This window comes from Archocentrus centrarchus, chromosome 5 (assembly GCF_007364275.1).
Source record: "Archocentrus centrarchus isolate MPI-CPG fArcCen1 chromosome 5, fArcCen1, whole genome shotgun sequence".
Lineage (NCBI taxonomy): Eukaryota > Metazoa > Chordata > Actinopteri > Cichliformes > Cichlidae > Archocentrus > Archocentrus centrarchus.
The window spans coordinates 25,325,023-25,350,846 of record NC_044350.1 but is presented as its reverse complement, the minus strand read 5'-3'; the positions used below and the strand labels follow the sequence as shown (position 1 = coordinate 25,350,846).

The 25,824-nt window shown below is 39.8% G+C and overlaps 1 protein-coding gene across 2 annotated transcripts; it reads right to left on the bottom strand.

Annotated features, from left to right (window-relative positions):
- Window positions 1–10: 10 nt before the first annotated feature.
- arhgap40 (Rho GTPase activating protein 40) lies at window positions 11–25,460 on the bottom strand. 2 transcript variants are annotated; one of them, XM_030728483.1, is made up of 15 exons: window positions 25,283–25,460; window positions 14,229–14,458; window positions 13,281–13,513; window positions 12,553–12,631; window positions 11,586–11,734; window positions 10,363–10,528; window positions 9,732–9,823; window positions 9,340–9,417; window positions 7,583–7,742; window positions 6,626–6,708; window positions 5,440–5,646; window positions 4,548–4,688; window positions 3,689–3,840; window positions 3,504–3,559; window positions 11–2,965 (listed from the first exon to the last, which is right to left on the bottom strand). In XM_030728483.1, the coding sequence occupies exons 2-15, from the start codon at window positions 14,437–14,439 to the stop codon at window positions 2,859–2,861; spliced, it is 1,914 nt and encodes a 637-aa protein (XP_030584343.1). In that variant the 5' UTR covers window positions 14,440–14,458; window positions 25,283–25,460; the 3' UTR covers window positions 11–2,858. The 2 variants fall into 2 exon arrangements, with proteins under 2 accessions (XP_030584343.1, XP_030584344.1); XM_030728484.1 differs by lacking the exon at window positions 25,283–25,460 and adding an exon at window positions 14,537–14,613.
- Between the last annotated feature and the right edge of the window lie 364 nt (window positions 25,461–25,824).

Genomic DNA, 25,824 nt, shown 5'->3' with positions numbered 1-25,824 from the left:
ACATTTATTGACCAAAAAGGGAACATTTTTCTCAAAGTTTTTCTTTCTACACAAAAGTATTTTCACAAGCTTATTAAAAACTGTAACTGTCCTTCATTTAGTTTTAAGAGTCCCTGGGTAATCACACAGATAACACTGTTTCAGAAAGGAAGCATCCTTTCTCTCACACACACAAATACATTCACATACAAACACAGTTCATAGAAAGCTGCTGTAGTGTGAACCTGTGCCCTCCGGTTTTGGTTATGTTGTTCAGCATGTGTGTTTAGACAATGCGTGTCCACGTGCTCTGCTCCTCAGGGTGCTCGCCCTCTGGGATGCTGCATCAGAGGTGACCTAGTTCTCCTGATTGTCAGCAGAAGGCAGTTTCATCAACTCGCTTTGTGCTGAGGCACTGAACTGTGCCTGGGACCCTGGGACAGGCCAATTGGACTTGTGTAATGAAGCTGATCACACACACATGCATGCGTGCACACACGCACACACACACACACACACACCACTGTCATCAGGTCCAGGACAGCAGAATTCATAACGCCCATTTATTACCTCCTGCTTTATCAAAGAAATGTGATTCCTCTGTGTGCGTTTCTGACGCATGCACTGCGCTGCCATTATTGTCCATTACAGGGAGGTGACAGAGATGGAGCGGAGGGTGTTGATAGATGGTGCTGGGCCGGCTGTCATTAGTCCGTCTATTGAGTGGAGTGTGTGAAACACTTCCCACAAAATGGCCGCGGCGCTCCAACATGGCTCCATCTGCGAGGAGCAAATGATTCACATCTGGCAATTGGTACAAAATGTTAAATACATTCATTTGCTGCTCGAGTGTGTTTGGAAAAAGCTTCGAGTAGCTTCACAACAAACAGTTCTACTGCAGAGATTTATCCTTAAGGTGTGTATGAATGAGCCATGTTTATACAATTTATCCTACTAACAGATGCATTAAAAAAGTCAGTGCATGAAGAAATATGAACAAAAACACCTGCAAATTCCCACACTGAGTATGGGTGACTTAACACATCATACTATTACACTGAGTCTCTCTATCCTACACAACACTCACAGAATAAGAAGCAACAATGGTAGTACATTCATATAAATAATAATAATAATAATAATCCCAGGATACCCCAAAAGTTTTCGCCTTCATTCATGTGTTTAAAAAAAAGACAGGAAGACCAGCTTCACTGTTTGTCCTTAACAACTCCCTTTGGAGGTACAGTAACTGTCCTTGAGGTTGCAACACCAAATCCCTTGGTGTCCAAAAGAAAAGTCTCTTTCAGCACTGCTCTGTGCAGGTCAGGAAGTCCAAGGATTTTATTTTTAATGCCCAGGAGATCGCAGGGTTTCACAGATAAAGGGATATCAGTTCATCTGGGTCTTTTTCCCTCATTGAATGGCACAGGTGAAGAAAGGAGTCGACGCAGACCAACCTCTGTCTTTGTTTACTTTGTCACCAAAGCTGCAGAACCAATTTGGATCAATAACTGGCTAATTGATCAGTATGAAACTGTCTGTTTCCAGGTTAGCTTCTGCTCCGACAGCTTTAAGTGTCCAGAATCTTTTCTCATTATTTTAGTTTCAAAAAAATGATACAAGGGTTTTTTTTGTCCATATATGTTTACACTGGCAGGCAGGCTACAGATTGCTTTAGTCCTAAAGATCATGTATAAATGGAAAAACTTGTTTCTGAAGCAAAGATAGAATTAAAAAATAAAAAACATACCAGCCAGCTGTGGTTTTCCTGAACACCTGTTTCTCAGCTGTGTATCATTTCTAATCAGCTTTTAACACCAACGTGAACAGGCCTCAGACTGGTAAAGTAACACTGGTGGGTGAAGAAAAAGATCAAGGCACAGAGCACCTCATGTATTACTTCCTACTAAAACTCTTATGCTCAAAGATGTTTATTTTTGTCTAACAAAAGTTGAGAAAGCCTGAATTCTATAATAAGACTGAAACTAGAGGAGGTACTGACCTGCTACATGTGTCAGTGTTCACTAATTACCTTCATATCCAGGTTTCTCTGTATAACCTGGTCATGTAAGTGCAAGAAAATGATCAAGTAGTGGTAACACTGGAGATAGATATCATAATTACTACTTTGATAACACAGCTTAATCACTGGTGCTGCAGCTGTTGAAGCTTAACAAAATTTCTGGCAAATATTTACAAATGAAATCTTGTATTCAGCCGACTTTCAGTATGCAATTAGATACTAATTTTTCTTCAAATATGCACATAAAACTCTTGTATCATGTTTCAGCTTTTTACAAAGCCCTGATGGGTCAAACCCACAGTAGAAAAACACTTTGCATTTGTGGAGCAGAGGCTGGCCCGGCAGAGGGGGTGGGGGTATGACTTGGGCTCTCCATAGCCAGAGGTGCTCTGCATCCCCATCTGCTCGCTCATGGTTGGATATAATTGCTTGAGAGAAAAGATGGCGACGCAAACTGTCCAGCCGGTCTCTCTCCTCTCTTCTGTGCAGCAGGTTCTCTGTTGGAAGCAATGAGTCGCGTCGGAAGCTTTTGGCTCTCAGCGTTGCAACGCAGGAGAGAAATGATGTAGTGAAGGGAAAATAAGATGGGGAGATGCAGAAAGAGAACGACACAGGGAAGAGAAAGAGGGTAGTGTATGTTCATGTGATCACAGACAGTTTTTAGGCTCTGCTCCAGGCAGATTCTCCATCTATCTGTTCCTGCTTCCTCCATCTGTTTCCCTCTCGCTTGTTGCTCACGGGATGAACAGGACATGAATCAGTGATGGCTGCTTTGAGTTGTTGCTTTTTAATACCGTCGTGTTCATTCTGAAACCGAGTCCTTGTACAGTCCATCCGATGCTGCACAGCGTTCACGTCACAGCCCCCTGCTGCCGTTGGGTCTTGTTTTGATGATCCACTCTCCTCCAGGATTACTGTTGTACAAATCTTGAAGGTGTGTGTCTGGATCTAGACAGTGCTCACCTACAGAAATAACACACAAAAATGGTACTTAAGGCCCAAATTTACTGCCTTTACAAATCAATTAAGGCAGCCACTACAATTTTGTCCATCAGCGTAATTAATTTATGGATCAATCAGTTAATCACAAGGATCACCGTATGATTTTGTTTACCTTAAACAAAAAGGAACACAGCTTGAAATGAAGATTAATAGATCATCTGAATGGTTGCTGCCTGGTTTTCTGTCAGCTGATTATGAATGTATTAACTGTTAATGAATTCGCATCCTTGTGTTTGTATCAAAACATAAAGTTTAGAGGTTTTCAGCCACAAAGTTGGACAGAATGAAAAAGTTTCTGTTGTACTGTGTCAGCTCTCATGTGAGTGCGCAGACGTGTGTAATAAGCATTTGTCTGCTCTGATAACTGCAGATGCACTGCTCTCGTCTCTTTGGCGCTTGTACACTTGATTATATAAGACCTTGGTACACTCATCAGCTCAATGAGCAGAAAGACATGCAAATGTCAGCGCTGCTCCGATTGGAGAACACTTTCACTCACCTATATTCCCTCCCACTTCGTACAGGGCACAGTCTGAATACGCCACGGAGCCGTTCCTGTTGAGAGACACGCACACAGCACCATGTATCAGGTTCTGTTTTTGCACTGCTACATAAAATAATCACACTTATGAGCAGCCAGATTCATGCAGCATGGCTAGATGACTTAAAAACTAATTATCATACCTTCGCATCTTGCCTTTTCCATTTTCAGGGCTTCTGAGGAACTGCCGGTAAAACTGGGCAAGCAGATCAGAGGCTCTTGAATTTAAGTTAAGCTGGAAATCCATTGTGCCGCTATCCAGATCTCCGACCTGGATTTTCACTGTACGATGCGGCTGTAGCACAAAAAAGGCATACAATTTATTCTCTCTTTATTTACTCATCACCTGAACTAACTTTGAATATTTAGTAATAAAAAATCGAAATAATGATTTCTGAAAAATTGTCTGAAATTTGATCTAGATTTCTGACTCATTCAACAGCTGAGCACACTTGTGTCTCTCTTTCTGCAAAGAAAATTAAACACTGTTTAAAAAGTTCACCAAACACTGTAGAATTCTCCACAAATGTGGCGCACTTCCAGGTTACTTTGCTGTACCCTTCAGTCCAGTTCAGCTCGATGGAGTTTAAGTCAGAAAAATCTGTCCTGCTCTGCCACCAGTTGAAGCCCAGTGTGTTTTCCTCTCCTGATATTCTGGGTCACTATTTTTATTTTTTATTGGTGGACTAACCAGCCTGTTCTTCTTTGTGACCTTCCTAGTTTTCTCATCACTCTGATGTACAGTTCTTCCTGCAGTACAGTGAATGTAGTAACAGTCTGACTCTGCTTTTTTTTTTAACTAAATAACTGAAGTTAGGGCACCTGCAGTAACTCTATGCTTTGCTTTCATTTTTTATTTTAGTTAACTATAGTAAACTTGGTGTATACACCTCTTGAAATTTCAATGAAATTAAAGTTCCTAATGCTCAGCAATCAGACAGTCCTTTAGGCCTGCTTAGAGTGAAAGAAGTCGTGCAGTGCAGCACTGTGACACCAGCTCACCTCTGAGTTTTTCTCCGGTTTTTCTCGGCTGTCCGTGTGAATCTTTCTCAGCAGGTTCTTGAAGCGACGATCGTAGAACTGGTAACGCCGGTTACTGTTCTCATTCAGCCTACGCACCTGGCTCATGAGGAAATTGGGGATCTGAAGAGAAAACAACATGATGTAATGTTTGTGATGAGTACACTTCTCATGCTACGAAATATTCACACAGTGTTTGCCAGACAAAACAGCGCAGGTTCACTTCTCTGGAAAGTTTTAGCCGGGGAAAAAAAAAAAAGTATAGTGACCCTGTAAAATTACTTCAACTTATAAAGAAAATATATCAGGGTTTGGTAGTGTGTTACTATAAAAATATCTTTATGGAGCTTCAAAATATGTTTAGGCCTTATTATGAAGGAGAGACAGCCTATTAGGTATAAATGAGCCTATCAGGTAAAAATTATTAAAATTTTTTACCATATGACTACTCTGCAGATCAAGTAGACCAGTAAGCCAGAGGTGTCAGAGGTGAAAGCAAACAGAGCTGTTAAATTCTGTACTTTTTCCCATGACTACTCTTTTCGTTAGTCTTGGAAACCAGAGCCAGCTACTCAGGATGAGCCATTTATGTGTCCATATCCTTGTCATCAACCGCTATTGTGGTTCAGCAAATTTGAAAGGATAATACAACATAGGCACATCTGAGTTCACAGAATATTACGTTAGTTTTATCGTTGTATAGGCTGTGCATTATTATATTTGGAGAATGTAAACAATCATGTAAAACAATTATAAATCCAAAATTAAAATATTCACGGAGATTGGCAAAAGAGCTGCACATGGCTGCGGAGCTGCAGGTTCACAACTCCTAAATACACTGAATAAATTGTTATCTCTGTGTGGGTGGTCCTACCGTCCAGAGCAGGTCCTGGTACCGGATGAGGAGCCTCATAACATCAGCCGCCTTCTCCGCCTGTCCTTTCTCTCCCCCCTCAGTCAGCCTGCTGGGGACGGCCTTATGGAGGAAGAGGTTGGGAGCCATGATGGTTGCGACGGCCCACAGGTTCATCCTGTTCTTCTTTTCCTTAAAGACCACCTTACTGAGGAACTCCAGCAGAGCCTAAAGAAATCACAGATGCAGATATGTTATAGATGTTTCAGTTGTTTCAGAATGTATTTTTCTTTTGTTAAATTGGTAAGCTTGAAGGTTTAATACACTGATCCCTCGCTAAATGTCTTTCAAAAGGATAAGAGACCACTTAGGTGAAGCACAAAATACAGTGAAGTATCCTAATGCACAGAAAGTTTCAGCTGTGACCGCTGGAGTCAAAGTAATTAGTTCAGGTGGGTTTTATGCTCCTGGTTGCTATAAATGGAGATGACTGCATACTTGTGTTTAGTGAAAGTGAGTCATGGTTAATGCAAGCCATTATATAACAGAGCAGAGTGTTTAAAATGTGGAATAGGAGCAGAAGAATACAGTAATGCGTTATGAAACAGTGCTTTTGCTCAAGTGTCATCTGGGATATATTTCTGGCTAATCTAAGCAGAGTCTGTAGAGTGTAACATCAAACATGGCAGAGCTTGTTGTTCACAAGTCCAGTTCTAACACGTGGGGTCATTCACAAATCCTGTAATACTCCTGTCATGTTTTACACTTCAAGATTTTCTTCTTTCAAACTTGACTATGACTATGACTTTGGTAGATTGTCTCCAAGTGCATGCATATTTTCAACCTTTACTCAAGTGAAAGTAGCTACAAAAATAAAATAAACTACAAAAATAATACAAATCCAACATGAAATTTACATTGGAAACTCCATTTCCAAAGATGTTCCCAAAGAATGCAGTGCAGAAGGTGGTTATCATCTTGGTAAAATAAGTAAGGCTTTCCCTGAGACAGCCGCAGAGTGGATGGCATCTTATGTTGCTCTAAAACCCATGTATACTCTATATTGTTCACCATTAATGAGACCTTTACAGATGTGAAGATGTTCTTCCACGCCTTCATGGATTTTGGTATTTTGAATAGAGTGCTGCAGGGACTGCTACCAGAAAGATGAGATTTTGATTCACTGTCTGAAATGTGTTGTCTTTACCTTTAGTGTGTTTCTGTTGGGCTCAGGCAGCAGCAGGATGAGCAGGTTCAGCATGTGAAGTTTCTGCTTCAGCTCTGTGATTTCTTAAAGAGGAAACAAATAGGTAAGACACACAGACACACACACACACACACACACACACACACAGGCGCATGGGCACACACACATACACACACAGTTCATTTCCTCTGTTTGACAAGGAATAATGGTATATCTAAAGATTAATGACAGTATGACAGGCAGCCATTAGGTTTGTTACCTTATGTCTCTGGTCGCACATCATTCATCACTTTACTCTGATCCTCCTTGCAAACTACACATCAACTAGATTATATTAATATCAATCTGTATTTTTATTAAAGTGAAACTAATGTGAATCCACTGTGCTGCTGTGTCACTGTGCATGTATTTGTAATGGCGCAGGGACACCTCTTAAACTGGTATCAACTTGTTCATCTTAATGTTAATTTCTCAGACAGAGCAGAACAGATAAGCGTCACACAGCGCTGCTGTTAAGGTGAAGAGACTTAGATAATTATGATTTGAACCCTGCTGAGCTGTCTACAAAAGTGGGCAGCAGATTGCTATGAAAGGGGGGGGAAGATGAGCTGATGCACTGCACAGTAATTTGATACAACCGGGCAACATTTGAGACACTATCAGAGGTCTAATATGTAATGTATCAATGATCCAAAAAACATACTCATTCACGTCAGTGTTTCCACTTTAACAGTGGCATACCGAATGACGGTATGGCTGTACTGTAAATATAAAGCACTGTCCTAAGATGGAAACATTTAAGGCTTAATTTAAATGTGAGACACAGGTCTTTGTCTCTGAAAAACAGCCTCATCCAAATGACTGCGGTATGATAGGTGTGTAAGTGTGACGCAAGACTGTTTTACAAATATAAAAGATATTTTAACCAGCAAGAGTTGTCACATAGTCTCCACTGACCCCTGACAGCACTGAAGGTGTTGAGGTACTCAGCGGTGAGCAGCGGAGCGGGCAGTTCCCGGATGAACTTCTTTAGCAGTGCAGCGGCGTCGTTTGGACTCACTTCATCCCAGCTGACCTGCCGTGAGTAGAAGTTGGCCTCCAGGTTCTGCTGCAGCAGCTGCAGACAGAAAAGATGTCTGTTTCAGTGCTATGTGGCAGCCTTGACCTTTTGGGGTTTTTTTGTATTTTTTAGTCACTAGCAGCCAAATGAGACTATTGATTAACACAGATCAGGCATAACTCGGTCATCATTTAAAGTTTGCAGTGTGAGTCAGTGTTGACATTTTTTAAAACAAACTCACCTGTATTGATTTAAAAAGTGTTTAGTAATAAATTAACTCTCCATGATGATGCACCTTAGGACAAAAGTGTGAATGTTGTTTCAAATAGCTTCACAAACTGAACTCACCTAAGCACGTGCAGGTTTAACTGACAACTGTCTTTAATTTGTGCCTTAGGTAAGACTGCAAAAACACTTTTACTATTAGCTTTAATTGTGTTTGAAAAATCATGCAGAAAATATGCTGAGGCACAGGACAAACGGGATGAACGTATTGACAGCAAGATATACTTTATGAACTAAAATACACTGATAATTTAACTCAAATTTACTTAAAAATAGTTTTTCTCTTTATTTAATTCAAATAATTTTCAGGAACAGCAAATACTCTCATGTTAAACTTTCATGGAATAATAGTTTGTGTTTTGTAATAATTTCCTTGCCATATTTTGCTTAAGACCCATCTAAGAACAGGCATAAGTGGCCCCCTGTGGCATTGTTAGGTTTTTTTTTTGTTTCTAGTTTTATTTTCTCCCAGTGCCTTCTGTGTTTCTGTCTCTGTATTCACGTTTCAGTGTAAATTATTTGTCTTTTTGGTTACTTCCTGTCTGCTTTGATGGTTGATTTTTTTTTTCATGCCTCTCTAGTTTCACTTTCTGTTTTTGTTCCTTTCCCTACTTTGATTGTCTGCCTCGCCCTCATTAGTTTCACCTGTGTTAAATTGTTCCCACCTGTGCTTTGTTTCCAATCATTCCCAAGTGTATACAGTCCTCTCTTTAACTTAATCTTGGTCAGATTGCCTGCATTCCTTTCTGACTCTGCTGTCTGTGCTCCTGTACTTTTTTCTGTCCTGCACTTTCTGCATTTTGCTTCACATGTCTGCATTTCGATCCTCATTCACACTAATCAAAACAATAAATGTTGGGGGATGACAACAGTTTACCTTGTGTACTTATAAAAGTAAACATTAAATACATAAATATATTTTAATTCTTTGGTGTGCTGTCAAAACTATAAACTAACCAAAGAATAATCGAGTTAAATCTCTTTGTGTAATCACTGTTATCAAACCCAGTATTAGATCATCTATCTAGGCCATTTTTCCTTCTTTAGAGCTAACTGGCACCCTCTTGTGGCTGCCGTTTAATTGATTCAATGTCACTTGTACATGAAAGGATTTAAATACGGTATCATGAGGGCTGCTTGGCACCAGGAGCTTAAAAAGCAGTATTGATTTTATCTCATTGGACATTGTTTTTCTAAATGTCAACTGTAGTTAAACTCAGTAAAATCCATTTATTTTTTCTCTTTGTTGATCAGGAATTTCTGACATTTTACAATGTCAATAGTTTGTCTGCCCCAAAACATTTTTTCTATGCTTTATAAATGAAATAATTTAATACAGTAATGATGTGTGTAGACCTTGGTATTGTACCTTGGTTCTGGACTGAGATCCTGGAACCCGCAGGATCCCCTCCGAATCGATTCCTTTTTTCTCGAGAAATGACAACAACTGCAGAGAGAGAGAGACATCAGCAGAGTCAGGCGGCAGTAGATAAGAATCTCTCGATCACCTCTGCTGGTTAAATTCAGTAACTGCTGCTACAAACAGGGTGTGGTCAAAGTGTTTCACATGCAGAGGACACAGAGACTGTTTCTGTGTAAAAATCTATTGTGTGATCAATGCATCTGAATAACAAACATCACACATAGAAGACAACATGCATAAACAGTGTGTTACATATGTCATTTATCAACTGTAAGTCTTTAGGCTGTCGAAGGACATATATGTGGTCATATACACAAATATTTTTTCTGAGTTCTTACTTCCTGCAGAAAGAGAGGAATCAAAGTGTTGGGCTTCAATTTCTGATCGTTCTCCAGCAGCGTGGCCAGTGGGACTCCAAAGAGCGGGCTCTCTGTGAAAGACCAAAGAGTCAGGCCCATCTGCCCTTATATGAACATTTGGTCTGAACAGAAGGGACATGACATGTCTCCACATTGTGTGTGACATGTCATGGCTTGTAATGCTAACCCACATTTCTGAAGATTATTTATGACTGATTAAAAATAACTAAGAATATGTAACCATAGTTTAGCCTAGCTTTCAGTGCTATTCTGTGTGGAAAATCAAGTACAAAAGATTTAAAATATACTCAGCTTATCAACAGTTGTTAAATTCAAATATCACACTGGACATAACTGCAGTTAGACTTGTTAACTATCAGCTAAACAGCAGGAATAGTTGACAGGTTTATATAGAACCACTTCTTTAGTCATTCTTTCTGAGTTGCTGTTTTGCTTTAATTTGATTACCTCACAGTCAAAATCTAAACACACCCCACATAGCTAAAGCATTATTTTCTTCCAGTGTATTTATTTTTAAAAGGTGCTAGCTTTACAGTATGCCTCACACATTTCTTAAGTCCTTCTTTAAGGACTGTGAGTGAAACCACACCTGGGTTTTTCCTCTTTCCAGTTTTGTGCCTTTTGACCTCCAGCTCTAGGAGGTCGCACAGCGCTGTCATGTCGATGAGAGCCAGCTGACGCACCTTCTTCATGTCAGCGTGGGAGAGATCTTGAATACGAGTCACTCCTAGACGGCACTTGGGAAAGATAACCCGCTGGGGAGGTGAGAGTGGAAGGAGAGAAAACCAAAATGGGAGAGAGTGGAGTTGAAATTTAGAAAGTAGAGGTGAAGAGGGAGAGAGTACAGGAAATGTACAAAGCAAAGATAAATAAATGAATAGGGGAAAAAAAAAGCATGAAATACATATTAATTTATATAAATAATACATTAATTATAATGTACTTTACATAATATCTCTCTGTGCAGGGTGTTTAAATAAACATGGCAAAAGGATATCCACGCACACTTAACATCAGTAATTAAAACCACTAATTCTGCTCTTTTTGAGAGCAAACATTCAGCCTGAAATAGAAAAATAAATCTGCTGGACTCTCTGACACAACTCTCCTTTTGTTTCCAGCTAATTCCATCATTTCTTATCTGCTTAACCCTGTTATCTAAGCAACAGCAGAGGGCTGGTTGTTGCAAATGGCTTGCAATAACATTTGTGTGCTTGTGTGCATGTGGTTTTACTTGAAAATCTTGATCCAATCAAGGATTGAAACATACACTGGTTTCTGTTGGTGTGGCTCTCACTGATCGATTTTGCCCTAAATAGCTTCTTTTTTTCTTTTTTTTTGACAAGAGTCAAAAAGCGCCTGCAGGTTGGTGACACTGCTGAACATTTGAGATCTCAAGATGTTTTATGTAGGACTTAAAAACTTTGGGAAAAGAAAGAGAAGCTTTCTGCAAAATATTCTTGCTAGTTATATTGACGAAAGTTTGAGTAAAACAAGCTTTTCAGCCCAATGATAGTCAGTACTTTTACAGCTAAGCATTCAGATTTAGAAATGTTCCTCTAATTTAGTACATCTAATCTTTAAAGAACTTAAACTGGATTAAACTGCCCACCTGATGCACAAGCCAAGCTGTTAACAGTATTGTGTTATTCTTTTGAAATATTTTCTGTCAATAGATTTGCTTACTAAAAGAAATAAATGTATTTCATTAGTGGACCATTTATAAAACATTTTAAAACCTCCGACGTTTGCCCGAAGCTCCAGCTGTGCTGGAAAATGAGTGTGAAAGGTGAGATTTGCATGGGTGCTTACAGGCAGGGTGCCGTCCTCTTTCCTGCGCTGGCTGTTATTCTGTGGCAGTTTGGCTTGTTTGAGGAAAATGACGGCCTGCTCACAGTAAGCCACATCAGTGATGAAGTATTCATCTTTAGGAGTACCTCGCTGATGTTCTGGTGTCACAGCTGAGCAGGAAACAAACCCATAAACACACACACACACACACCAGTCTATTAGTTCAATTGGGAAAATCTACTGTAGAAATGTCACAAAACCAAAGACAGAAGCAAGCAAACAAACAAAAAAATATGAATGCTTATTTTATGAGGGAGCATGACTAAGAAAATGGACAGAAATTCTTGATATAAGGAAATGTTCTGTAAAGTCACTTATCTGGCAAATCAGGGAAACACATCATTACATAAGCACATAAAAACAAGAATACTGATGTCACCGTCACCATTAACTGTGGCAGAAGTTCATCTGCAGCAGCACTGCAAGCAGTTTTGATACTAGTGACGCTTCTAAAATAACCATGCTACTGGTTTAATTAGGACTGTTGCTTGTTAACAGATGTCTGCATGTGTTCAATATTAAAAAAGTAAAAAAGTGAAAAGCAGGATTTTCAAGTTGGTGAAAAACACACACAGATAGCATCAAGCATGGACAAGTAGTTATCCAGGTATTAATCTGAAAACAGATGACAGAGCTGTGGCCTGATCCACCCTCATCAGGCCCCCCCCCAGCTCTGATGTTCACCTGATTTCATCATGTATTACAGTTAAACCTGCGTGTCATTTGCAAAATAACCCAGTGATGATGGACAATCCCAAACAAAAGACTGGTTTGATTCAGCTATTCAACATTTGATTAAATTATTTTAGAGAGACGCCTTCAGCTAGCCTTTTAGAATAGGCTTGCACCCACCTCTTTGTTATTCCCTTTAGTATATATATATATATTTTTTATATGACAGTAAGTAAGTGAGGTAACTAGCTCTTACCTGATAAAGGTGACTTTGCTACCGATGCCATGCTGTTTTGGGCTGGGTCTTCACTATGTTGAGACTCAGGGAGAAGGGTCTATTGAAGGAGAACATAGACACGTTGTAAACAAATGTAGCCTACTATCCGTTCCATAATAAGCCACACTTACAAATATCAGTTTTAAATGTGATCTCTATTCCTGGGAATGAAATGTGTGTTTAATTTTGTCCACTAAGTGAAGGGGCATGGCCTGTACAGGGTGTTTCCTTTGATAAAGCACTGATAAGGATCAGAAGAACAGTATCTCTGTTCCCTCTAAAGCTGTCTCAGACAGGCAGTGAGGACAAAGCATGGCCTTTACATGTGATTTGCCTTCATTGTAACAGATCAGCCTTTCTCCATCAAACAAGACAGCACAATACACTGGAACAACAGAAGTCCTCAATGAGTCATCACAGTCACCTGGGAACTGGGTCTCTTACATTTTACTGTATAATCAAATGCCTGTGAAGCAGAAACACTGTGCTTGCTGTAACCTTGCTTTCACACACTTTCTGCAGAAGTTCTGAAACTGGAAACCTGGGAAACTAGTTGATGTACATGTATCAAGAAAAGCTGCATGGCTGTGAAAACTTACCTATTTTCCTTAAAGTAGCCGCAGATATCCTAGGATGTGCAGCTACTTAAGACACATTTTTCTGTTCAGATACAGTAAAGGATTCACAAAATATATCATCATTCTAACCTGAGAGATGGGTGAACTGAATATGTCACGAACGTCACGGGGTGGTGGTTTGTTTCGTTTACGGAGCGTATAGGTCTCAACTCGACGCTTAACGGCTTCGGCCTGCGTCCGGGTCAGAGTGGACAGCAGGGCTGCTTTGTCTACATCCTCACTGTCCTCACTATCCTCACTGATGAGGGTCGACAAGCCAGCATCAACCAACCACTGCTCCTCCTGTTCTCCTTCTGAAAACACTTAAATACAACACTGGGATGTAAAACAACCAACAACATGATGTGGATAAAATGAGCATGCAGAATGGGTCAACACTAATAACTCTGAAGCACTTCCATGTATTTTAATTATGACTGGATTACTATAACTAACTATGGAGCTTTACTAGGACACATTTTGCTTAAATTTAAAATTTAGCATGTAAATTGGGTACTAGGAAAGCGGTCCAATAAAAAACAAAACAAAAACAACTAGCTCTTGAACACTTAAAACAGTAGTTAGCGAGTATTTAGCCATAAGAAACATAAAACTAAATGAACAATCAGAATGTATTCATTAGTGGCAAAATTGAACCAGCACTCCTGTTATAAAATGACATGAAAAGGATCCATTGAATGGCAGAATTAACACAATCAGATCATCTGAATGGGCATGATTAAAAAAGCACTCCCATTAAAAGTCAGTATTCATCAATGGCTATTTAGCTCCTGCATATAAAACACTCCCCGCCACAGACTGTTTGATGGTGTTGTCATGGTGATGAGCACTACTTTGCTGCATGAGAGAAACCTGATATGTTGCCATGGCTAATGCATCATTTCATGGAGGAACTCCACTAGCAGTTGTGTTAAACACTAATGCATTCTAATGCTATCACATTAACTAATGAGGTTTTCTTTTCTTAGCTTTTTCTTTACATTCTTACTCAATCAATGCAGGATCTGCATTATTTACCTTCCGCGTGTCTTGAGTCTCTCCTGCTGCAGTCAAGGTCTGCGTAGCCACTCCCCTGTTTGATGTGTTCAACCTCACTCCAGAACGAGTCCAGGCAGAGTTTATCGGGGCGCTGCTCCTGATCCTGGGAGGGTGGCGTGTCTCTGTGTTCGCTGTGCGAGAGTTCAGCGGCTGCCTGGTCCTGCGGGCTGGCCCAGGGCTCCACGCTCATCTCGGTGGGGCTGCGATCTCTGGTGCAGACATACACACACGTAAAGAAATCACACGCATGCATGCAAACAAATGAGCAGCAACACAAAGACACATACAAACACAGGATGAATGGTGAAGTCTGAGGTGGTGCAGGGAGGGTGAAACTGCCAGAAGAACCCAGAGAGATGGAGAGACAAAAGGAGCGGGATGGAGGGAGGGCAGGAGTGTGGAGAGAGATGCCGAAAATGGACACAAAGGGGGGGGATTCTCTATTGTTCTTGTGAAATGTGGCCTGGAGGCAAAGTACCCTACAAATCCACTAGATGTCAGTGTAATAATGTGTAATCTGTTTTCCCCAGGGTTACACCCTTCTATCTACCGAAACACATCTGTGAATGTCACACTCTAACAATGGAACATAAAATATGCAATGAACAGTTAAAAAAAATCTATACTAAATAAATTTGCTATTAGCGTCTTTTCCATACACATGCAGGAATAGCAGCCTGTATTTCCAGTGCAGGACTGAATAACAGGGGTTTTGTTCTCTGCCAACAATAGGACACACTCAGCTGGCAGAAGCACTCGCACCCTCCAGCATTAAAATGTGACCTAGTGATTGCAGACACAGGAAGTAGTCAGTCTGCACACCAATGATTCACTCCACGAGTGTGCAGTCTGGTCACATTCTCTAAGTCTTAAAAGTCATACCAGACCATACTGGTAAATATCTGCGGAGTGTCCCATGCTTTTTTGTGAAATCATCATACTTTCAGCTGTGATTCTGATGAGCTTATGAAATGTTCCTCGTACATGCCCACATCAACTACCAGTCAACTGAAGCAAGATCTGGTTATTTTTTAATCAATGCTTCGATGTCCTGAACTGGTTTCAGAGGGGAAGGGGCGGGGTTGTAAGTTTCAACAAATTTTCAATGACTGATCCTTCTCATGGCAAGTAACAGAAAGAGGAAAGAGACTCGGAAGTTTATATTATATTTTGGTTTCACTAACAATGCACTATGCACTACAAGAAGCGTCACCATTAAACATGATTAAAATCAGTTACTAGATTACTATTAAAACAGATTGTTAACATTCGAAGTGGTACTGTTGAATCAAAACCTCGTCATTTTTCAGAACTGTCGAATGCTACTAAGTAACAGCTCCACACAGATTTATTATGCAAAAGATTCGTGCTAGTTGCTTCCTGCCCTCTAAACTAGTGAGGTTACATTCCAGCTTATATACAGTACACCAGCATACAGTGTAACCTGACCCTTATCTAATGAATTTCAATAGAAACTCTCAAAAATTTCAACAATTTTCTGAACCTTTCCCAACGTGTCCCCCCCCACAATACATCTCAACCAAGAAGAAGGCAGATCATGAATTATTTACAACAGACATTAAATTAATTGTGAAAAACGATGCATAGACCCACTGTAATAGATTGGTACCTCCAGTGACATTGACATCACTCTGTCAGTAATGGCACTGTCTGCCTGTTATCTGTAGGATAAGACTCATCCTGCTAACCATCTCTTCACCCTGCTTCCTTCTGGCAGGCGATTCCGGGCCACCTCAGCCCGCACCTCCAGATCACCGAACAGTTTCATCCCCAGGGCTATAACAGAACTAAATAACCAATAACTCTCCAACCCCTACCTAGCACAACTGCACTTTATAGGAATATGCAATACCCAATGCCTTGATATTTCTGATTATTTATGCTTTTAATATATATCTATGTGTGAATGCGTGAGCGCTTTAGTGTGGTTGCCGTGTGTGGATGTGAGCATTGATCTTTTAGTACTCACATAAGCAAATTTTGTCAAGTGTATCAACCACATAATAACAATAAAGTCTATCTATCTATAACAATCAGAAAATAGAGGAAAAACAACACAAGAATCCCACAGCCAAAAGAAAACAGGTGTTTAATCACCCAACCTAAAACCAACGATATTCATTTCACAATTGCATAAAACGAAGAAGACAGTCCTCACATTTAAGAATGTGGAAGCAGCAGATATTTGGCATGTGTGCTTGTTAATTTAACCTCAACATTTTCCTATCCCCTCAGTGACTAACATCCTGTCTGTGAATGAGCTGTTTCAGTTCTAGTTGACCACACTTATAACACACAATATCTCAGTAACATTTGCACAAAATTTGCAATCCTTAAAAATCTGACATCAAAATATCAAAATCCCAAGAGAAATTAATTTGTATCACACAAATAACTGTAATGTAAACTGTGACACAATTAGCACATTTTATAAATGTTGGGACAAAAATCCAAACAGTCACCTTTGTAAAACCCATTGGTAAGTGCAGACTTCTCAACAAAAATAAACACACCATAATATCAAAGAACCTTTTTTTTGTCTTTACCACAAAATCTGTCATTTACGCTACTTGTCTTTCAGAACAGCCAGCACTCCAAAGATTCAGCAAAACTGAACCAGCTTTATCTCTAACTCTCTCACAGACCTACCCAAATTTTTTCTTTTGAGACGATGTCTTCATGTGCTTGACCCTCACTTGAGTCTTGCGTGGACGGAGCACAAGGCGGCTCAGCGTGGTGCGTGAAAATTGCACGTTGGGCATGTTGGACCCAAGTCTGTTCACCACTACCTCCTCTTTACCTCCCATATCGACGCCACTAAAGAAATCCGGGCATTAAAGTCTTGCACAAAACGAGCTTTATCCAGTCCCAGTGGCAGGACACTGAGAGAGCGAGGCAAATCTGTCTGCAGCTCTAGTTTCTCTGTGTGGTGACAGGAAGTGATGTCTTTAGTGTTGCTCGAGCCTGTGTGGCATGTTTGTGGGCTGAGCTGGAATGCAAGAGGGAGTGACAACTACCCTGAGTATTTACATATCACTCACACCTGTCCCCACCTTGCTACTCTGAGAGTACATGCCTGATGGGAATCATCTCCCTCTCTGCTTCAAACTGACATCTAATGCACTGCCACATTTTAAAACCCAACTTAAAATATGTAGCCTGAAACATTCATTGTTTTAGGACAGTAGTAGCCTCAGTGGACACAAACAATGAACCCCTGAGCAAAAGCTGATTCACTTTATGCGCCTTCATATGTTTATAGCCCTTCAGACACTTTACTGACCTTTCAGCATAACCCTGACAATGTTTGTTAAGCTCATTAATCAAGAATTCGTTGAAGGCCAGATGACGCACTCTAATCACCTCTTTATGTTACTGTATGTGCCCAGAAATAATTTAATCAAATGATTCTAAGGATGAGGGTTTTTTTTAAACATAGCTGTAAAGTTTTGACAAACTGCACATCCCTGCAGTCTAACAGCTAATGAGGTAGTAGGTTAAAATCAAATCATGCCTCATCTGTAGAAGAAAGACAATTACTGCATGTGTAAACACAGCTGCAAAGGTTTGACAAATTGCTCATGCTTGTGGTCTGACAGCTAATGAGGTAGTAGGTTAAAATTTAAATCATGCCTTACATGTAGAAGAAAGACAATTATTGCATTATTCATGCTCTCATACCCAACTTCCTCATTCAATCGCATACTTTGACACGACTAAATGTCTGATGAATGACTGTAGCATGGCTTTGAGAGGATGTGATGCATGTTGACAGTAAGAGAAACATAAAGTGAAAGTTTCTCAAGTGCAACAGGTCTGTCAACATTTCCATTAGAACGAAACCCCCCAATGGCCTCACTCAATCAGTGGCTCATCCAGGCGCTCTCAGTCTCTATTGTCATGCTGATGACCTACACTTTAACTGAGGACGTAAACAGCCACCTGGTAAGTGAAGAGGACAAAAACATCACAGTGGTTTTAAAAAATTATTTAATTAATGACAACTATGCATGTATATTTTTCAGGTGTCTGCAAATAGATTACATATTTCTGTCTGCTTTAATAAAAGCATGAAGAAACAACCTCATATGTTGCAGCTGTCATGTCTGCTGTGTCTGAATTTAGAATCAAAATTCAAAACTCTTGTGCAAATCTTATAAAAACTGAAAATACTACAGACCTCAAGCTAAAAAAAATACCTCTAACTGTGATATGGACTCCCCTCAGAGGACAGATTATAAAGAAGAATAAAGGTAGTTTTTTTTCCCCAGGCTGTCTTATTTTGCCTCAAGAACCAAGAGGAACAGAAGAATTGTTTTAGCGTTAAATCAGGCAATACTCCTGAGCTTGCCAGCAAGCCATATAGCTTGGCCACAAAACAAAGCACATCCTTCATGCTAATACTAAAAAAAGGACTACTGAAAATGTCATGCAGCTGGGACTGTTTCTTGTTGAATGGACCGCCTATTAAGACCGAGTATCAACAGGAAGCCATCCACACTGAGAGAAGAATGGACAAAATGTGAAGCTGTTGTCTACCTTACTCATTCTCAGCATGGTGGGAAACACAAAGTAACCCCAACAACAATTCTGGTGAAGGAATACAGTAATCTACTTAAAAAGAGGTCTGTGTAGTAACACAGTGTTTAATCCGTATGGATGAATTCTACAGAAAGCCTCTTAGCGTACAGAGAATGCAACAATTAGCTGTTAAGGCCTTGAGCAAACGCTTCTTTTCAACTCATCCCAGCATAAAAGATCTATGATATGGAAAGTCAAAAACACATGTAGTAAAGCTATAAATTGCTTAAATTTTACAAAGAAAAAAGCACTACAATACAGATTTCTGGCACAACTTCCCCTAATGCTAAGGTGTGCAGACAAGAGCATAAAACATCTAGCGGCCAAAGCTCAAAAATGCTTTTATTTACTATTTGACTCAAATAATAAATAAAAGTCAGTCAATAAAGTTTTTATATATACTACAAGTGTCACTGCAGCTTTAACCTCTTCAAAAAAGAAGAGTAAAATAGCAAAACAGTGATACTATAGAAGCAAAACAAAACTTCCCATCAAAGACAGTCAAACAAAAGTGGCACAACAGTTCAGTCTAAGACAGTTGGTTTAGAGATGAGCCTCAAGCCCCAGCAGACCCTGATTACACAGCGCCAAGGCTAATCCTACCTGGCCTTGTACCGTCCGATAACCCTGCCAGAAAACAGCAGCAGGGCCGCCGAGCCACTTCTCCCCCATGGCATCCTGCTGTTGTCCCCCGAAACCGCTGCGAGCTGTAGGAAACAGCAGCTGCCTGCCCCTGGCAAGCTGTTTCCTTGTAATCTCCTCAATGCACAAACACATTAGAACAAGGCCAGTCTGACTCTCCTGGCAGGCACGTCACTACATCACATCCTGAAGCAGGAAAGGAGGTCTGCAGGGGGGTCAGCAATGCAAGAAGCTGAGTGGTTGAATAGCTGACGGGGCTGGGACAGACAGAGGGAAGATATCGTATGAACGGTTTGTATGGATGGAGCTCCAGCTGGGGGCTGAACGGATGGATGGAGCAGTGCACATAACAGCTGTTTGTCTTACTGGCCTGATGGCTGGACTAAAGTTTTGGATGCTGGAGCTTCATCATTCACTGGAACAAAGAAAACTGTGAAACACCCTTTACAGTATTCATTTACTGATTTACTCAAACCCAAGTACAGGAATCTGCAATTCTGTCTTTAACTTGACCTTGGATCAAAGGAAACATCTTTGGACGTAAACCAGCTTGACATGCTTTTACGCTTTACTAGTTTAAACAAACTGTAAAGCTTAAAGTCATTAGTCATTATACTAAGCTGCCATAAAATCTGAGTTTCTGACTCCTTTAATTCCAGACATAGTTTTTAAACATGCATGTCTTTGGACTTACAACTTTTATGTTGAGAGCGCACAGCGCTAACCACTACATCATTGTCCCACCCACCTACATTTAACCTACTTAACACTGAGCATCTCCTGAAAGGCAATGTTTATTTTCTTTGCTTAATTCTTTTTATATCAGTACTTCTTCATTGGCATCTTCACATGGCTTATTTTAAATATATTAAGCTTCTTTGGTGCATGAAATATGCTACATTAGGAAATTTGTCTTGTTTGGTTTTCGGATGAAAGATACCTCATTTGAGCTGCCCTTTAAAAAGTCCAGTTTCACACCCCAGTGTTCACAGTTCCTGTGTTTCTGCTGATGAATGATGGTGATTTAGCCACTGGATAATTTGTCCTTACATTGGATTACGTCACAGGTGGGCAGGTGCACAATACATTACTTGGTGCTCAAATGAATCAGATGTTATGTTTCCTATAATGGGTTAACCACACTCATTATAAGAGAGAACTAAGTATAAAAGGCTACGTAAATACTGTGTGATTTTGGGTGAAAGATGAACAACAACATAAAATTGTGGATCTCTTTGGTTATGGTTTTGATGGTGGTCCTACATCATGACCTACCATGCAACCAACAGGAATGCAGCATGAAATGACATGCTGATCAGCACTGCACCGGCACAGTGAAAACAAATATCTGGGATTAAAACACAGAAGGAAAATCTAGTTGAGTTGTGGTATCAGACACTTGTTTGTGTGATGTGTTCCCTGCTGTTATCATAACTAGTAAGATGTCACATGGAGACACATTGTGGGCAGGGTATATAAAACTTTGGTGCCTATTAAAGAAGCTTTGGCCTTCCACCAAGAGACACTCACCGGGAATTTGATAAAGATATCTGTAATCTTTTTTTCACTCAAACTTAAAATGCATTTTTGTTTATCCAATCGCTAAAAGAACAGGAAGATGGACTCTTTTCCTTTACTGTTTGCAGACCAGTTATGGCTACATTATGTAGTCGACCCCAAAGGCCAGATTTGAGCCAAGAAAAACCCCAACAGAGGAACAAAAGTAATGTGTTTTTCTTGTGTCATCAGGACTGCAGTGAACCTCAAAGGCTGCTGAAATCTCACGCCTACAATCTCACACCTAGGCACCTTAAAGACTGGACTTTCTAGGAGCATATATGAGCTTCTCAGTGGTGTAAACATTTTTTAACAGGTACTCATTTAGATTTTTCCCCAAAAGATTTTTTTTTTTTAGGAGAAAATGTATCACTGACGCAATGAAAAATGCTTTTGTTGATCAGTCACAGTTTAAGTAAATATTATCTGTTCTTGCACGCAAAAAAAAAAAAAAAAAAAAAAAAAAAAAAAAAAAAAAATCACCCATTAAAAAGCTTCCATGTCTATATTTCAATACATGTCAAGCTGTACCAGTCACGCAACACATGGCATCCTGGTGTTGGCAGTATATCTGGTGGAACTGGTATATGATCTTTGTTACTGACATCTCAGCTCTTGGCAGTTGCTCAGTTTGTGTGTAACAAGACAAAAATAGACTAGAGACCACAAGGACGCCTCTTCTGCATCTACCTTTCTCACCAGTATCAATATGCCAAACTGAAGTCCCTCTTTTTGCATTCTCCATGACTTCCTAACCACTTAAACTAAACATTAGAGCCATGCTCCTTTTTTTGTTGCTTCCTTAAAATGTTAAAATGCCTCTTCTCAGTCTTTGCTGACTGTCTTTCCTGTGAACTCCAACCCCTTTCACACCTTATCTGTCAATCCTCCTTGGCTCAGAGACACGCCAAGAGGAAAAGGAGAGTAGAGAACGTGATGGCATGTCTTCATGTGACCCCACAGATGGCATGTGACAGCCAGCTCAGCCTCGTGCCCTGCTCTCTTCTCCTCTTGGCAAACAGGCCACTGAGCCTTTGTGGAGTGGAGGGGAAGAGAAGAGGAAGACAGAAAAGTGAAGGAGAATTGAGGTGAAGAAGAAAAAAATTCAAAGATAAAAGACAACAGATGAGAATAAAATGTGGTTACAGGGCAACACAGTCTCAAAGACATTTGTGGAAACACAAATTTTCATCAGATCACTCTAACACATACAGATTCCTTCCAATTTTTATAAGATTTGTATTGTCCACCTTAAAGAGTGAAAAAGTCCACATTTGGAGGCCAGAGACCGCAGCTAACATCCTACAAGGGAAGAATTTGGGCAACATTCATGCTGCAGATGCAAAATAGTCCTGCTGACTGACATGAAAAAAAAGTTACAATTGTTTGTTGATCATTTGTCTTAATAGAAACTGTGTCTCAAGAAGAGATTCTGACTGTAAATTAAAATAGCCATGCAAGTCAGACTGAGGCAGACTCCTCCACACCTCCGGATCCAAGCAAATGATGACAGTGTAAATGGAAACAGCTCATATTCACAGTCAGAGACCTGGCAGTGTGCCAGATGTAGGCTCACTTAGTCACAGGCACAGAAGCTCACAGAAATAAAGCATGTGATAAACTATATCATCAAATAATCATGCAACCCATGCCGGTGTGTTTTGATTTCAACCACAGTACAATTCCACACAAACCAATGAGGCATATCTGCAATGAACATGTGCAAAATGTACAAAATGAATCTGAGATGAGGGTTACAGAACATTTTTCTTGGATGGAAAAAAAAAAAAAAAGAGTCATGAACATGCTTTTTTTTTTCACCGTATACATACACACGAGCAGAAATAAGCTGCAGCAATCGAATTCCACACTAGTTTGGCACACTAATTCATCTGGGCTGGGCGGTGTGGCTGAACTTCTGAAAGCACAGATGGGAAGTGAGTTGGGGGGAAAAGCTTTAATTATCTGCTCATACAAAAATAGTGATGCATCACTCAATGTCCCTGTATGAAGCTAACCCAGTGCGTTGCTGTTATATTTTATTTCTTGTAGCAAAATTGCCCCTGAAGCAGGGGACCTGAAACTGTTTTGTTTCAGTTAATTAATGAATCATTTCCAATTTAGCTCATTAAGGCTTGCAAAAAGTTTTAATTTGGATGAGAAAATAAAGTAGCCCAGTAGTAGATCCATTTCTTGAACATTACTATGGCCTGCACCCCTCATGTGTAGGCAAATTCAGTTGAGCTTACTGCTTCAAGAAACTATGACTGGTATGAAAGACACGCAGGCCTGGTTAGTTCATAAAAGATAATAACCACCCTAAGTCTGATGATAACAACTCGTAATCTCTGAAAAGATTCCTTCTTTCCCCACCCCTTGACACAGAATAGAACCTATTTCACTGTTGACTTTCAGTTCTATTTTATTTTTACTTTATTTGTCAATGAAAGGGCAAAGTACATATGCAATGAGCATGTTTTTCTGAAACCCTAAGCTTACATGATCATAACCACAACAAATGATTGGGAACATGATCTGCAGCTTGTAACCATATAGCTCCCGCCCGGGTTAAAAAAAAAACAAAAAAACAAAAAACAAAAAAGCCTTCCATGATCATATCTCTTTCACTGAGCAGTTTTCACAAACACACATTGTCCTCTCTGACACTGGCAAATGGCAACAATTGAAGCAATCAGAGGTCATAGGTTAAGTCTTACTATGTAATACATCTTTGACATAATTATTCTTTTTCTTCTGAAAACAGACTCCATGTTGTGCCAACCAGAACAAAGATGTGTCTGCTGAGCAGTGCATGGCTTAAGCTACTGGTAATGAAAGCTAGAATACGTTCTCCTCTGCCATATGGCCATAAAGTGGATTACAAGACAGCAGTACTTTGCACTGACTCTTACCATTTAGACCTGGAAGCACATGCTGTTTAGCCTAGCTTTTTTCAGATATTAACAGGGCAGCAAAGGTTTTTCTGATTTACAGAGAACATTCACAGTGGTCACATCTTTCCATCCATGTCACTAGTATGATAATGGCCAGGAAATTCAAGTGTTTAACTCCATTTCCTAAAAGTCTGCAAAGCTACCTAATGCCAGTAATGCCAGTCTGAAGCAAAGTTAATTTTAAAGCCACTGAGGCAAAAACAACCAAGTATTAATGCTATTTTACTTTGCTTTTTTGCATTTTATATATTTCAGTTTATTGATTTCAAAGTAGTTTCTACAGATATTTGATTTTACATTGTATGCTCTATTCAATTCTATTCTATTCTATATATTCTACTTATTTAAGGTATTTTGTTATAGGGTGTGCTAGCTGCAATAACAAAAGAATTTTCACACCACTGGTAATCAACCAACTATGTCCCTTCAGGTTTACCTTTTGTTAAGGGGAGGTAAGATATACTTCTAAAAACAGAACTTGTTAGGCTTGTTATTAAATGACGTCTACTAGAAACATTAGAAATGCAGCTGTATGGAGCATAGTTGTTTTGAATTAACTAGACCCCAAATAAGACTGCATAAAGCAATGAAAACACTGTATTCTTTGCCACTCTTAATGACAAAATTAACACGGACATAAATATTTAAACAATAAGAAACTTTCTTTTTTTAAAAATGCTGGAAACTCTGCTGTTGTGTAAGTTCTGCTGATGTATATTTTAACGTTGTTTCCTAATGCAATCCCTTTTTGTGCGGATTTTAAGTTGCTTTTCAGATATCTTGATTTGTTTTCAATTGGAACCCGGAAAGACCAGCAGTGGTTTACGGCACAGCTAATGGAGATCATAATAAATAAATACTACTTAAGCACCAGAGATTTTTTTTCAGGTAAGTTGATCCTTTACTGAGCGCAGAATTTCAATTTTTTAGATGTAGCTTAAAACATGCTGCTCAATACATATCTTTATCACAAGTGAAACAGGTGAATCCACGCGTATAAGCTCAGACTCACTGAGCACGAGCCCACAGCTGCACGTGCGACGGAAAACGCCCATAGTAACAGGTTCTGAGACCCTAGCAACCAGAAACCCCTTGTAAGCTAAGAAAACACAAAAGGACAAACCTCTGCCACTATTTCTAATAAACGCAGCTTACTGTGTAGGTTACCACTTGTGTTTTAACCAGAAAAATCACCGTGTTTAACAAAGTACACACAAAAAAGGTAGCTGGCTAACTGAAAGCAAACAATAACGCGATAAATAAAAACTGTTCAATTACCTGTGAAAACGCAGCCGACGCCCCCGGTGTCCGAAGGCTCGACCGAGCGTGAAAAGAGTATTTTTCCATGTAGTCCAGGAGCAGTAGTGAGTCTTTCTGTGAATGATGACAACAGACAGATGGCTGGAGGGATGGAGCGAGATGAGATGTCCGCTATCTGTCCACGTTCTTTCTCACCTTGCGGCTGACGTCACTCCGCCGGGCTCAGCAGCAACAGACGACGTGCAGTTGTACCTCAACCTGCGCTTCTAATGGTTTTTAATTTATTAATAACCAAAAAACAACTTAAGCCTCAAAAACTGCGGCTAACAATATTAAAAACCGAGCATACAACTCTTATACATACAACTTTATATCATCAGAGAAATGTGGTCTTTTTTTTTACTCATATGGATTTAAAAATAGTAATGATGGTAATCTAATTTTAAAAATAGTGAAATGTTAGTCTAAATATCGAGAGCTGCAAAAATCCTTGTGTCTAATATTTATATGAAAGGTTGTACCAGTTATTCAGATATTTATACACAAAATATATGCACACT